At 45.0% G+C, this 16,496-nt stretch overlaps 1 protein-coding gene across 1 annotated transcript; it reads left to right on the top strand.

Annotated features, from left to right (window-relative positions):
• The first annotated feature begins 13,849 nt into the window (after window positions 1–13,849).
• On the top strand, window positions 13,850–15,364 carry LOC124688301 (metalloendoproteinase 3-MMP-like). The gene has a single exon (XM_047221993.1). The coding sequence runs from the start codon at window positions 14,073–14,075 to the stop codon at window positions 15,177–15,179; it is 1,107 nt and encodes a 368-aa protein (XP_047077949.1). The 5' UTR covers window positions 13,850–14,072; the 3' UTR covers window positions 15,180–15,364.
• The last annotated feature ends 1,132 nt before the right edge of the window (window positions 15,365–16,496 follow it).

Raw genomic sequence — 16,496 nt, 5'->3', positions numbered from 1 at the left:
ATCATGAACATTGGATGTTATTAATAACAAGGTTATGTCATTATATGAATGATGTAATGGACACACCCAATTAAGCGTAGCATAAGATCACGTCATTAAGTTATTTGCTATAATCTTTCGATACATAGTTACCTAGTCCTTTCAACCATGAGATCATGTAAATCACTTATACCGGAAAGGTACTTTGATTACATCAAACGCTACTGCGTAAATGGGTGGTTATAAAGGTGGGATTAAGTATCCGGAAAGTATGAGTTGAGGCATATGGATCAACAGTGGGATTTGTCCATCCCGATGACGGATAGGTATACTCTGGGCCCTCTCGGTGGAATGTCGTCTAATAGCTTGCAAGCATATGAATGGTTCATAAGAGACCACATACCACGGTAACAAGGTATAGAGATACCGATGATCAAACCTCGGACAAGTAAAATATCGCGTGACAAAGGGAATCGGTATCGTATGTAAATGGTTCAGTCGATCACAAAAGTCATCGTTGAATATGTGGGAGCCATGATACGTCTCCGACGTATCGATAATTTCTTATGTTCCATGCCACATTATTGATGATTTCTACATGTTATATGCACACTTTATGTCATATTCGTGCATTTTCTGGAACTAACCTATTAACAAGATGCCGAAGTGCCAGTTCTCGTTTTCTCGCTGTTTTTGGTTTCAGAAATCCTAGTAACGAAATATTCTCGGAATCGGACGAAATCAAGACCCAGGTTCCTATTTTTCCCGGAACCATCCAGAACACCCGAGAGCCGCCAGAGGGAAGCCCTGGGGGCCCCACACCACACCCTGGCGCGGCCAGAGGGGGGGCCGCGCCGCCCTATGGTGTGGTGGCCCCAGGCCCCCTCCGAGGCTGCCCTTCCGCCTATTTAAAGCCTCCGTCGCGAAAACCCTATTACGTTGGACGAAACCCACAGAAACCTTCCAGAGCCGCCGCCATCGCGAAGCCAAGATCTGGGGGACAGGAGTCTCTGTTCCGGCGCGCCGCCGGAACGGGGAAGTGCCCCCGGAAGGCTTCTCCATCGACACCGCTGCCATCTCCACCGCCATCTTCATCACCGCTGCTGCTCCCATGAGGAGGGAGTAATTCTCCATCGAGGCTCGGGGCTGTACCGGTAGCTATGTGGTTCATCTCTCTCCTATGTACTTCAATACAATAATCTCATGAGCTGCCTTACATGATTGAGATTCATATGATGATGCTTGTAATCTAGATGTCATTATGCTAGTCAAGTGAGTTTTACTTATGTGATCTCCGGAGACTCCTTGTCCCACGTGTGTAAAGGTGACAGTGTGTGCACCGTGTGGGTCTCTTAGGCTATATTTCACAGAATACTTATTCACTGTTATGAAGAGCATAGTGAAGTGCTTATTTATATCTCTTTATGATTGCAATGTGTTTTGTATCACAATTTATCTATGTGCTACTCTAGCAATGTTATTAAAGTAGTTTTATTCCTCCCGCACGGTGTAATGGTGACGAGTGTGTGCATCCGTGTTAGTACTTGGCGTATGCTATGATTATGATCTCTTGTAGATTATGAAGTTAACTATTGCTATGATGGTATTGATGTGATCTATTCCTCCTACATAGTGTGAAGGTGACAGTGTGCATACTATGTTAGTACTTGGTTTAGTCGAATTGATCTTTCATGCACTCTAAGGTTATTTAAATATGAACATTGAATTGTGGAGCTTGTTAACTCCGGCATTGAGGGTTCGTGTAATCCTACGCAATGTGTTCATCATCCAACAAGAGTGTAGAGTATGCATTTATCTATTCTGTTATGTGATCAATGTTGAGAGTGTCCACTAGTGAAAGTGTAATCCCTAGGCCTTGTTCCTAAATATTGCTATCGCTGCTTGTTTACTGTTTTACTGTGTTACTACTGCTGCAATACTACCACCATCAACTACACGCCAGCAAGCTATTTTCTGGCACCGTTGCTACTGCTCATAACTAGTACACCTCTTAGGTGTGTTGGGGACACAAGAGACTTCTTGCTTTGTGGTTGCATGGTTGCATGAGAGGGATATCTTTGACCTCTTTCTCCCTGAGTTCGATAAACCTTGGGTGATCCACTTAAGGGAAACTTGCTGCTGTTCTACAAACCTCTGCTCTTGGAGGCCCAACACTGTCTACAAGAATAGAAGCTCCCGTAGACATCAAGAACTTTTCTGGCGCCGTTGCCGGGGAGGAAAGGTAAAAGGTACTCACACTCCGGATCTCGGCTACTAAGCTATTTTCGCCGTTGTAAGTACTCGAAGCTATTTCCTTTAGATCCTGCAATTGCATCTTTTTGTTTCTTGTTTACACTAGTTTGGCATAATGGACAACAATGAGCTTCTTATTCTATTTCCTTATTTAAGACATGGATGGTTTGATGCGAAAATGAAAAAACCTATGGAACATATTAGTATGAACGCTTTGAACACCATTGTTGCTAATGATATGGAAAATTCTAAGCTTGGGGAAGCTGGCTTTGATGAGCATGATCTTTTTAGTCCCCCAAGCATTGAGGAGAAAATTTTCTTTGATGATACTTTGCCTCCTATTTATGATGATTATAATGATAGTGGTCTTTTGGTGCCACCTACTATGGAGAGTAAATTTTTTTGTGATTATACTATGCCTCCTACACTTGATGAGAATAATAATGATAGCTACTTTGTTGAATTTGCTCCCACTATTACTAATAAAATTGACTATGCCTATGTGGAGAGTAATTATTTTATGCATGAGACTCATGATAAGAATGCTTTATGTGATAGTTATATTGTTGAGTTTGCTCATGTTGCTACTGAAAGTTATTATGAGAGAGGAAAATATGGTTATAGAAATTTTCATGTTACTAAAATGCCTCTCTATGTGCTGAAATTTTTGAAGCTACACTTGTTTTATCTTCCTATGCTTGTTACTTTGCTCTTCATGAACTTGTTTATCTACAAGATTCCTATGCATAGGAAGCATGTTAGACTTAAATTTGTTTTTGAATTTGCCTCTTGATGCTCTCTTTTGCTTCAACTACTATTTCTTGCGAGTGCATCATTAAAACTGCTGAGCCCATCTTAATGGCTATAAAGAAAGAACTTCTTGGGAGATAACCCATGTGTTATTTTGCTACAGTACTTTGTTTTATATTTGTGTCTTGGAAGTTGTTTACTACTGTAGCAACCTCTACTTATCCTAGTTTTGTGTTTTGTTGTGCCAAGTAAAGTCGTTGATAGAAAGGTTGATACGAGATTTGGATTACTGCGCAGTTCCAGATTTCTTTGCTGTCACGAATCTGGGTCTACCTCCCTGTAGGTAGCTCATAAAATTAAGCCAATTTACGTGCATGATCCTCAGATATGTACGCAACTTTCATTCAATTTGGGCATTTTCATTTGAGCAAGTCTAGTGGCGTAATAAAATCCATCTTTACGGACTGTTCTGTTTTGACAGATTCTGCCTTTTGTTTCGCATTGCCTCTTTTGCTATGTTGGATGAATTTCTTTGATCCATTAATGTACAGTAGCTTTATGCAATGTCCAGAAGTGTTAAGAATGATTGTGTCACCTCTGAACATGTTAATTTTTATTGTGCACTAACCCTTTAATGAGTTGTTTCGAGTTTGGTGTGGAGGAAGTTTTCAAGGGTCAAGAGAGGAGGATGATATACTATGATCAAGGAGAGTGAAAGCTCTAAGCTTGGGGATGCCCCCATGGTTCATCCCTGGATATTATAAGAAGACTCAAGCGTCTAAGCTTGGGGATGCCCAAGGCATCCCCTTCTTCATCGACAACATTATCAGGTTCCTCCCCTGAAACTATATTTTTATTCGGCCACATCTTATGCACTTTACTTGGAGCGTCGGTTTGTTTTTGTTTTTGTTTTGTTTGAATAAAATGGATCCTAGCATTCACTTTGTGGGAGAGAGACACGCTCCGCTGTAGCATATGGATAAGTATGTCCTTAGGCTTTACTCATAGTATTCATGGCGAAGTTTCTTCTTCGTTAAATTGTTATATGGTTGGAATTGGAAAATACTACATGTAGTAATTCTAAAATGTCTTGGATAATTTGATACTTGGCAATTGTTGTGCTCATGTTTAAGCTCTTGCATCATATACCTTGCACCCATTAATGAAGAAACACTTAGAACTTGCTAATTTGGTTTGCATATTTGGTTTCTCTAGAGTCTAGATAACATCTAGTATTGAGTTTTGAACAACAAGGAAGACGGTGTGGAGTCTTATAATGTTTACAATATGTCTTTTATGTGAGTTTTGCTGCACCGTTCATCCTTGTGTTTGTTTCAAATAACCTTGCTAGCCTAAAACCTTGTATCGAGAGGGAATACTTCTCATGCATCCCAAATACTTGAGCCAACTACTATGCCATTTGTGTCCACCATACCTACCAACTACATGGTATTTATCCGCCATTCCAAAGTAAATTGCTTGAGTGCTACCTTTAAAATTCCATCATTCACCTTTGCAATATATAGCTCATGGGACAAATAGCTTAAAAACTATTGTGGTATTGAATATGTACTTATGCACTTTATCTCTTATTAAGTTGCTTGTTGTGCGATAACCATGTTTCGGGGACGCCATCAACTATTCTTTGTTGAATATCATGTGAGTTGCTATGCATGTCCGTCTTGTCTCGAAGTAAGAAAGATCTACCACCTTAATGGTTGGAGCATGCATATTGTTAGAGAAGAACATTGGGCCGCTAACTAAAGCCATGATTCATGGTGGAAGTTTCAGTTTTGGACATATATCCTCAATCTCATATGAGAATAATAATTGTTGCCACATGCTTATGCATTAAAGAGGAGTCCATTATCTATTGTCCATGTTGTCCCGGTATGGATGTCTAAGTTGAGAATAATCAAAAGCGAGAAATCCAAAATGCGAGCTTTCTCCTTAGACCTTTGTACAGGCGGCATGGAGGTACCCCATTGTGACACTTGGTTAAAACATATGTATTGCAATGACCCGGTAGTCCAAGCTAATTAGGACAAGGTGCGGGCACTATTAGTATACTATGCATGAGGCTTGCAACTTGTAAGATATAATTTTCATAACTCATATGCTTTATTACTACCGTTGACAAAATTGTTTCATGTTTTCAAAATAAAAGCTCTAGCACAAATATAGCAATCGATGCTTTCCTCTTTGAAGGACCATTCTTTTTTTACTTTTATGTTGAGTCAGTTCACCTATCTCTCTCCACCTCAAGAAGCAAACACTTGTGTGAACTGTGCATTGATTCCTACATACTTGCATAATGCACTTGTTATATTACTCTATGTTGACAATTATCCATGAGATATACATGTTATAAGTTGAAAGCAACCGCTGAAACTTAATCTTCCTTTGTGTTGTTTCAATACCTTTACTTTGATTTATTGCTTTATGAGTTAACTCTTATGCAAGACTTATTGATGCTTGTCTTGAAGTACTATTCATGAAAAGTCTTTGCTTTATGATTCACTTGTTTACTCATGTCATTACCATTGTTTTGATCGCTGCATTCATTACATATGCTTACAAATAGTATGATCAAGGTTATGATGGCATGTCACTTCAGAAATTATCTTTGTTATCGGTTTACCTGCTCGGGACGAGAAGAACTAAGCTTGGGGATGCTGATACGTCTCCGACGTATCGATAATTTCTTATGTTCCATGCCACATTATTGATGATTTCTACATGTTATATGCACACTTTATGTCATATTCGTGCATTTCCTGGAACTAACCTATTAACAAGATGCCAAAATGCCAGTTCCTGTTTTCTGCTGTTTTTGGTTTCAGAAATCCTAGTAACGAATTATTCTCGGAATCGGACGAAATCAAGACCCAGGTTCCTATTTTTCCCGGAACCATCCAGAACACCCGAGAGCCGCCGGAGGGAAGCCACGGGGGCCCCACACCACACCACGGCGCGGCCAGAGGGGGGGCCACGCCGCCCTATGGTGTGGTGGCCCCAGGCCCCCTCCGAGGCTGCCCTTCCGCCTATTTAAAGCCTCCGTGGCGAAAACCCTATTACGTTGGACGAAACGCACAGAAACCTTCCAGAGCCGCCGCCATCGCGAAGCCAAGATCTGGGGGACAGGAGTCTCTGTTCCGGCGCGCCGCCGGAACGGGGAAGTGCCCCCGGAAGGCTTCTCCATCGACACCGCTGCCATCTCCACCGCCATTTTCATCACCGCCGCTGCTCCCATGAGGAGGGAGTAGTTCTCCATCGAGGCTCGGGGCTGTACCGGTAGTTATGTGGTTCATCTCTCTCCTATGTACTTCAATACAATAATCTCATGAGCTGCCTTACATGATTGAGATTCATATGATGATGCTTGTAATCTAGATGTCATTATGCTAGTCAAGTGAGTTTTACTTATGTGATCTCCGGAGACTCCTTGTCCCACGTGTGTAAATGTGACGAGTGTGTGCACCGTGTGGGTCTCTTAGGCTATATTTCACGAGAATACTTATTCACTCGTTATGAAGAGCATAGTGAAGTGCTTATTTATATCTCTTTATGATTGCAATGTGTTTTGTATCACAATTTATCTATGTGCTACTCTAGCAATGTTATTAAAGTAGTTTTATTCCTCCCGCACGGTGTAATGGTGACGAGTGTGTGCATCCGTGTTAGTACTTGGCGTATGCTATGATTATGATCTCTTGTAGATTATGAAGTTAACTATTGCTATGATGGTATTGATGTGATCTATTCCTCCTACATAGTGTGAAGGTGACAGTATGCATACTATGTTAGTACTTGGTTTAGTCGAATTGATCTTTCATGCACTCTAAGGTTATTTAAATATGAACATTGAATTGTGGAGCTTGTTAACTCCGGCATTGAGGGTTCGTGTAATCCTACGCAATGTGTTCATCATCCAACAAGAGTGTAGATTATGCATTTATCTATTCTGTTATGTGATCAATATTGAGAGTGTCCACTAGTGAAAGTGTAATCCCTAGGCCTTATTCCTAAATACTGCTATCGCTGCTTGTTTACTGTTTTACTGTGTTACTACTGCTGCAATACTACCACCATCAACTACACGCCAGCAAGCTATTTTCTGGCACCGTTGCTACTGCTTATTCATACCACCTGTGTTTCACTATCTCTTCGCCGAACTAGTACACCTCTTAGGTGTGTTGGGGACACAAGAGACTTCTTGCTTTGTGGTTGCAGGGTTGCATGAGAGGGATATCTTTGACCTCTTCCTCCCTGAGTTCGATAAACCTTGGGTGATCCACTTAAGGGAAACTTGCTGCTGTTCTACAAACCTCTGCTCTTGGAGGCCCAACACTGTCTACAAGAATAGAAGCTCCCGTAGACATCAAGCCATTATGGATCTCCAGATCCCGCTATTGGTTATTGGTCGGAGAGAGGTCTCAACCATGCCTACATAGTTCGTGAACCGTAGGGTGACACACTTAAGGTTTGATGTCGTTTAAGTAGATATGGAATATGGAATGGAGTTCGAAGTTTTGTTCGGAGTCTCGGATGGGATCCAAGACATCACGAGGAGGTCCGGAATGGTCCGGAGAATAAGATTCATATATAGGAAGTCATATTCCAAGTTTGGAAATGATCCGGTGCATTTATGGCAGGTTCTAGAAAGTTCTAGAAAAGTCCGGAAGAAATCACCATGGAAAGTGGAGTCCCGGAGGGACTCCACCTTGCATGGCCAGCCAAACCCTAAAGGGTGGAGTCCCAGGTGGACTCCACCATAGGTGGCCGGCCACCCCACCCAAAGGAAAGTTGGGAGTCCCACCTTGGGTAGGACTCCCTCCTTGAGTAGGTTTCCCACCTATGGGAGGTTTTGTTGTTGGGGTCTTATTCGAAAACTTGGACTACAACTCTTGGGGATTTCCACCTATATAATGAGGAGAAGAGGGAGGGGACAGCCACTCTTGGCCGCACCACCTAGGGCTGCCCATGGTCGGCGCCCTAGCCACCCCTGTCCCCAAACCCTAGCCTCTCCTCCTCCACATAATACTCCCGCAGCGCATAGGCGAAGCCCTGCCGGAGTTCTCCACCACCACCGCCACCACGCCGTCGTGCTGCCGGGATTCGAGGAGGATCTACTACTTCGCTGCCCGGCCGGAACGGGGAGAAGGACATCGTCATCAACACCGAACGTGTGACCGAGTACGGAGGTGCTGCCCGATTGTGGCACCGTCAAGATCTTCTACGCGTTTTTGAAAGCGGCAAGTGATCGTCTACCGCAGCAACGAGAGCCTCCTCTTGTAGGCTTTGGAAATATTCAAGGGTTAGTCTCGTTCATCCCCTCGTTGCTACCGTCTTCTAGATTACATCTTGGCTTGGATTGCGTTCTCGCGGTAGGAATTTTTTTGTTTTCTATGCTACGAATCCCTACACTGTGGTGCCAGAAAATCCCTAGGAAGTGGTCTCCCTGCTCGCCACGTGTCGCAAGGGGAAGCAAGGTGGAGAGGAGAGAGAAGATAGGGGAGCTGGGTTGTGTCAGCTTTTCCTTTTTTTTCCTAGATTCGTTTTTACAAAATAAAATATTTTGAGAAGCGTAAGTCCAAATTACGAACCGTTTCCACTTTTGAGACCCTCTCGTCGAGATCTTCAAAACTAGATCACATGTTGATAGGTTTCGAGATATTTTTTTTCGTATTTCCTATACTACTATGTTTGTACTCGTGTTGTGTATCTAATTGTATCCGTGCATGAACCGATAAGTACTTCTATTTTGAATGTTTTTGGTGCATTTTTCCCTTTATTGTGTGAGCAACTGTATTTGTACTCGTTCTTGTGCGCGACTGTACCTGTCTTATATGGACGACTGTACCTGTACTCGTTCGTGTCCGCGATTGTATCTATCTCGTGTGCGCTACTGTACTTACTCGTGTACGCGACTGTACCTACACCCTTGTGCGCGACTGTACTTGTACTCGTTCGTGTGCGCTAATGTACTTACTCGTGTGCGCGACTGTACCTACTCGTGTGCGCGACTGTACTCGTTCGTGTGCGTCACTGTACTTACTCGTGTGCGCGACTGTACCTGCCTGTGTGCACGACTGTACCTACCCGTGTGTGCGACTGTACTTGTACGTTCATGTGCGCCAGTGTACCTACCCGGCGCGACTGTACCCGTACCACGCACGTATGAGTTAGTCATTGATCCGGCCAGCTACATGGCATGTGTGCGTGCCTTGGGCCCTTGGTAGTTGTATTTGCCGATGGAACGACGAAAAGGAGCTAGCTGTATTTGCCCTTGGTAGTTGTCTATTAACTCCATGCTGCGGAATTTCTGGTGGGGTAGCAAGGAGGGAAAAAGGAAACCAAATTGGGTGTCCTGGGAAACAATGTGCTCACCCAAGTTTTGTGGAGGACTTGGCTTCAGAGATATTGAACTTTTTAACTTGGCAATGTTGGCTCGCCAAGCGTGGAGGATCCTTCAAAACCCAGAGGCTTTAAGCTCAAGGATTCTGAAAGCTTCTTATTACCCGCAGGGGAGCTTCCTCGATGCTACCGTTGGGTCTTCCCCCTCTCATGTGTGGAGAGCAATAATGGAGGGACGGGATGCAATGAGGCAAGGCCTGATAAAGAGGATAGGCACAGGTGAAGACACAAATGCCTGGAATGAAAACTGGCTACCACGTGATTTCATGCTCCGACCATTGTGTTGCATGAAGGAAAATCCACCGATGCTAGTTGCTGATTATATAAACCCAACAGAAGCTTCATGGAATAGGGATTTGCTGACTGAATTTTTCATGCCTATGGATGTGGAAGCTATCTGTTCGATTCCGTTGTGCACGAGGAGGATGAGAGATGTCTGGGCTTGGCACTATGAAAAAACAGGCATCCTAACCGGTGCGGTCAATGTACAGGGTTTTGGTCCAGACAAAACGTCGCAGAGAAGATTGGTTGGAGGGTAGATCCTCGACCTCAGGCTCTGAGGCGGAAGGAAGAGCGTGGCAGAAACTCTGGAAGATACAAGTACCTTCGAAATTGAGGGTTTTCCTTTGGAGGTTGGCGCAACAATCGTTGCCTACGGGCGACGTCGAATGCATAGGAACATGGCTACCTCTAGCATTTGCACTATATGCGGTGATCAAGATAATTGGAGACACTCCTCGCTTTGTTGTCCCGTCGCAAGATCGGTCACGGGCACTAGCGGAGGAGGAGGTTACCGAGCACGTGTGTCCGACTAAAGAAACATCGGCAAAGCAATGGCTGTTTGTGCTGATGGAGACGGCTGTCTCGTGATGATTTCGCAAAGGTTGTCTGTCACGTTATGGGCTATTTGGTTTGCTCGCGGAAGATCCTCCACGAAGGCGAGTATCAAAGTCCGCTCTCAACCCACCTCTTCGTCGAGAGATATTTGAAGGACTTGGCAATTGCATCTCCTCCTATTCAGGCAGAGGTGAAGAAGAGGGCAAACAACTATCCGAAATGGATTCCCCCGAGCAATGGCTGCGCAAAAGCGAACGTCGATGCAGCAACATCGAAGTCTCACATTGGAGGAGCCATGGGAGTTATTTGTCGAAGCAAGAATGGCGAGTTTCTGGGTGCCTCATGTTTGACCGTTCACGGTATCTATGATCCGTCGGTTCTGGAGGCCATGGCGTGCAGGGAGGCCCTAGCCCTTGCACAAGATCTGCAGCTTCGAAGAATTGTCGTAGCAACTGATTGCCTCTCTGTGGTTAATCATATATCTACAGCTTATGCTGGGAAGTATAGCAGAGTCCTAGATGAAATAAAAGTAGTCTCTAGTTTGTTTGATAGAGTTTTGTTTAAGCATGAAAGAAGAGAGTCCAATTATGAGGCTCATAGACTAGCGCGATCAGCTGTTTCTGCTGAGGTTGGACGTCAGGTTTGGCTTGTGGAGCCCCCTGCCGATCTTTGTATCTTGAACAATGTTATGGTTCAATAAAGCGCTACGTTTTACCCTCAAAAAAAAAGCTGTACTCGTGTTCGAGAGAGTTCGCAGGAGTACGCGCGCGGGAGGGAGAGGCGTGGCTGCATGCGCGCACAGATAGGTGGCCACGTCCTCGCAAAAAAAAAGATAGGTGGCCACGCGTCAGTGCGTCACGCTGTCGCTGGTCCAACTTCCTTCGGGAAGGTTGGCCTCTAGGGAACGATACCCAACGTAGTTGGCCCATCTTATAATGAGAGAATGGGCAGCCCATGTATAGCTTGTGAATGGACATGGGCTGGAGCGGGCTACAGCAGAGAGCAGAGAAAGGCAACAAGCACGACTGAACTGAAAGGCGTCTTAGTATATTCTTTTCTGCTTTCATTATCTTCTTTTATGTTGGGATGCTCTAGTTTTCATCGCCGATGTCATTGTTTAATACTTTGACTCACAAGGTTCTTATTACTGAATAAATTATTGAATCTTTGAGGAACCAACAGCTGCAATAGAAATTCTATCATCCTTCGTTGGAATGGATATGATGTCAGCTCTGCACTACGCATATATCTAGTAAGTAAATTACTGAATCATTGAGGATCCAACAGCTGCAATAGAAATTACATCATCGTCTATTGGAATGGATAGAATGTGAATCTGCACCACGCATAGATCTTCTATCAAAATGGTTGTCTTTATGTTCACCAACCCATAGTATACCTTAATTTGTTTTTCTAGTAAAGTTGATAAACTATAGGTAGTTCATTCCGTTTCCTATGTACATCTATATTCATATCTAAACCAATATAACAAAAAGAAGTTAGCTGGGACACTCTGGATATCAGGCACCTTAACTCAGCTATCTAGTTTCATAATTACTTATTCGATGGTTGTGAACAGTCTACACTTAAATTCTTTTCGGTGTGTTTACTTAGACTCCTAATTACGATTTAAATTGATATTACACACATGATAATATTGTTGTGTACTTAAAAAAATACGTTCTATTCTTCAAAAAGTGTACACACATATGTTTGCTCTCATGGTGTGCATACAATTTTATTTGAGCAATTAATGTTTTGGTCTAACATGAAATTTTCAATAAAGCATGGACTACAATAAGGCTGTAATAATATTTTAGGTTCACAACATACCAATATAACAAGCATATATGTTTGATTAACACTAATTTACGTGCATAAATATCATCAATCTTTTCAATATCCAACCCCTAAACCTAGAATAGAGGATATCTATATTTCAACTTGTATGATTCGGATGAAGAAAACCATGAACTAGACCCCACAAAAGAAAGATATGTGGACACCTTTTCAAACAAAGATTATATGGTATTACATGTAGTTCTCTCAACTGCTTCTCCTATTTTAGTTGATCCGCTAGTGCTTGTGTGAAACTCCCATCAACACTAAAACATGCAATATTTAGAGTACTTGACTACATCGACCAATAAGTAACTGCAAGCCACCAATATCTTTCTTAAATGTTATTCCGAAAAAGTTTCTTCTTGGATGCAATTTAATCATAAAATTTCCATATTTACCCTACTCTAACATTTCTGGTGCTACGCTAACATTGTATCTCATTGAAAATGTTTCTTCCATTATTTAGATTGGAGAGTTTAAGAAAAAAAAAGTTCTTCCGAAGGGTTCTGCCGTAAATCAAAATTGTTTTCACCATTTAGTTGGGAGCATTTAACAAAATAAATATTCCTACAACGGGTTTCGCCATGAACCTAAATTATTTGCACTATTAATTTTGGGTGTTCAAGAAAACAATATTGCGGAGGGTTTCAACATAAGTCTAAGTAAACATATATTTTTACATTGGTCCACCATTTCATTTGCCCTTGATTCGTTATATAGTGGATACGTATATGTATCATTGTTTAGATATTTCTAGAGTGTATGAGGTGTCCATTAGTAGTCTTGTCTTGCATATTTGATAAATGCCATCCAATTTTTTGAAGTAATCACCTCCGCGTACCAAGGTCTAAAAAGTGAAGGGAACTGCACAAGAAAAGAAAGGAAGAAAGAACGGGTGCAATCGTTCAAAGGAAGTGGTCACACGATCACTATATGATTGGCTGCAATGCCTTTAAAGTTTAAAATGTCTAAGCCCGTCCTTATCTAGGCACTTTCAGCGTAATGTTTTCAAGCTGATCGACTTCATGGACGTCGCAACGGTTTTTCAAAGCGATGAACAGACCGGCGGTTCACGTCGAAAACTCCCCGATGACCTTTTCATATGGCGTGGCGGAATTATTCCTTTTCCCACTTGACATTATACAGGGCTTAGCTGAACCTGAACCAGTCAATTATTTTAGAAATTCTAATTGGGTCTTTTGAAAGTGCGAGAGCTGCTCATGTCACGCGACAGCACTCAGGCAGAGCATCTGGCCTAGGAATGGCCTGCGTTCCCATTCGTCTACCTCGTCGTTTGCTTTGGGTTCTCACCTGAGCAGCAGGAATGTTAGGTCAGTAGGCCACCTGCAGATTACCAGAACCAGCAGGTCGCGTATTGCTACTAATTTCTGAATTCTGATTGACAAAGTTGCTGATTCAAAACATCAACATCTGTTCCGTTTGCTTCTCGATCGTCGTCTCCTTCCCTGTGTCGTGGCCGGTGCGGTTGGAAGAAAGGAGAAACAAACGATATCCTTCCTATTCAACGTCGCCGTGACCTCAGCCTCCGATCCTCGATCGATATGGATCTTGCGTGTAGCTCACCGGAAACCAACAAGTCGGACAGAAGCTTCTCCCGTTCTAGTCATCGAGGCTTTATCGAGACCAAAAGGCGTTCCAACTCTAATGCCATGCCGCCATATCATGTCGACTTTCGAGTCGACTGTGTGACGGCTTGACAGCAACATTCTGCAAACGCAAGGCCACATACCACATACTTGACCAGACGAAACTTTTGGAAAAGCAGACACGAAACTGGACATTTCGCTGAGCCCAAGCGGCGGATGTTTCCCGCTCCGTGGTGATCACCGCGTTCCGCCGGCTGACCGAAGTGCTCATGTCAGAGTTCGTAGTATACGTAGCAAGCAGAGCAGGTGTCTTAAAGCTTACGTGACAGCAGCTTGGTTTTCTTGCTTCACCTCCTCGTCTCCTCTGATCCGAGGGCTTCATCACCAATGGCCTCTTCATCCCTCTCCATGTTGGTTGCTGCCGCCATGGTGGCGGCGGCGGTGGTGATCGTTGGCACGCCGGCAGCAGCACACTTCCCGGCCGGATTGCCGGAGCCGCCGTTCCCGAACCCGTGGTCGGCGTTCCAGAACCTCTCGGGCTGCCACATGGGCGACGAGCGGGACGGGCTCGCGCGGCTCAAGGGCTACCTCAGCCACTTTGGGTACCTCCCGTCGGCGCCGTCCTCCTCGCCCTTCACCGACGCCTTCGACGCCGACCTGGAGGCGGCCATCGCCACGTACCAGCGCAACTTCGGCCTCGACGCCACGGGGGCCCTCGACCCGTCCACCGTCTCGCAGCTGGTCGCCCCGCGCTGCGGGGTCGCCGACGTCATCAACGGCACGTCCACCATGGACAGGAACTCCTCCTCGTCCGCGCACGGCCGGCACCTGTACACCTACTTCCCCGGCGGGCCGATGTGGCCGCCGTTCCGGCGCGACCTCACGTACGCGCTGACCGCGACCTCAGCCACGTCCATCGACCGCGCCACGCTGAGCGCCGTCTTCGCGCGGGCCTTCGCGCGGTGGTCGGACGCCACCACGCTGCGGTTCACTGAGGCGGCGCCGGGGGCCGACGCGGACATCACCATCGGGTTCTACGCGGGGGACCACGGCGACGGCGAGGGCTTCGACGGGCCGCTCGGCACGCTGGCGCACGCCTTCTCGCCCACGGACGGGCGCTTCCACCTGGACGCCGCCGAGGCGTGGACGGTGGGGGACAGCGCGTCGTCCTCCTCGGGCGCGGTGGACCTGGAGTCGGTGGCGGTGCACGAGATCGGCCACCTGCTGGGGCTCGGCCACTCGTCGGTGCAGGGCTCCATCATGTACCCGACCATCCGGACGGGCACCAGGAAGGTGGAGCTGGAGACGGACGACGTGCAGGGGATCCAGAGCCTCTACGGGACCAACCCCGACTTCAAGGGCGTCGCGCCGACGTCGCCGTCGACGAGCAGCAGGGAGACGGACAGCAGCGCCGCCGCGGACTCCCGGCCGGCCGTCAGTGGGTTCGTTGGGGCGGTTGTGGCGGTTGGCCTGCTGCTCCTACTACCACTGTAGTCTGTAGACTGTCCCATACTTCTACCTGCCGCCGTGACCATCACGTCCATCTCTGCTCTAGGCTCTAGCTATAGCTCGATTGCTTGTCCGATTGGCCATTGATTCTTGATACATTCTTCTGTACATACTAAATACTTGCAGAATAATTAGATTACACGGATCACGTGTCTTTTTTGAAAATATAACATGATTATATTTCTTCTTTGGTGAACTCCCTAGGTGTCAAGGGTGAGCTCTCTTTAGTCGTTGGTTTGCCATCACGACATTGCTCATGCTCCGCTACTTTTCCAATCTCTATCTGCTCCTGGCACACGGTTACTTGGTGCCGATGGTTTGGATTCAGCTATTCCTATTCTATTCAGGATCGCGGTGTCCGTCCTATCTGGGAAAAGAAATTTTGAGATGTCATCGGAAAATTCTATGCTTTGTTTGGTCGCCCGTTCACTTGGTCCTTGCACGCATTAATATAGCTCCATGACTTCTCATTCCAAATTCACAAGTACATTGGACTTCCCTCAGAAATATGTACCTAGACAAACATTGAATATGGCAATGAAAACCCCTTTCAGGAAAAAAAATACTAATGGGAAAATATTCTAAATATAAAATTCATATAATAAATAAGGACATGTTTAAAAATTAAAACTATCGACACTTTCACAAGCCTGCTGGTAGTTAGAGGGAGAATATGAGCGCCCTCAGGCCAACAACATCTCTACCGGCGCTCCAATAGCCCTATGTTAAAGTGTAAGGATCGATCCCTCTCTCTGTTAGTTGTTAGTTCAGACTTTTGATTGCATTGGCTAGTGCATAAAGTTTAACATGGTATCAGAGCCCAGAGTCTCGAGTTCGAGTCCCGACTTTCGCAATTTATCCTAAAATTGTTGTTGCCCCCTCGAAGTCCTCGTATAAGCACGTACATGCCTGTTGAGCTAGCCTCTAACTCTACATGTGCTGACTTATCTTTCCGTCTTCATGTCACACGTGAAGGGGGGGTGTTAAGTGTGTAAGTATATTTCCTAGCCCTTTTCCATCAGTTCAGACTGATGGATAAATTGGTTAGGTGCATACAACTTGAAGCCAAAGGTTGAGAGTTCAATATCCAAGAAAAGCAATAAAAAATATTACAGCTTGTCCTTGTTCCCTATCAGGGAGTTGACTCTCTCTCTCTCTATGCCGCTCCGCCGTCGATGGTGATGGAGATGCCCTAACTTGGGATTGATCAGCCATACAGACACTGCTTGGACATCGACAGTGATGGACGAGGTCAACAACGGAGTGATGGTGACGAGGGTTTAACTCGTCAATGCCTGCACA

This window comes from Lolium rigidum, chromosome 2 (assembly GCF_022539505.1).
Source record: "Lolium rigidum isolate FL_2022 chromosome 2, APGP_CSIRO_Lrig_0.1, whole genome shotgun sequence".
NCBI lineage: Eukaryota > Viridiplantae > Streptophyta > Magnoliopsida > Poales > Poaceae > Lolium > Lolium rigidum.
This window is presented reverse-complemented; position numbering and strand designations above follow the sequence as displayed.

Coding starts and splice junctions, on each gene's coding strand:
- LOC124688301 (XM_047221993.1), top strand. CDS start 14,073: ATGGCCTCTTCATCCCTCTCCATGTTGGTTGCTGCCGCCATGGTGGCG.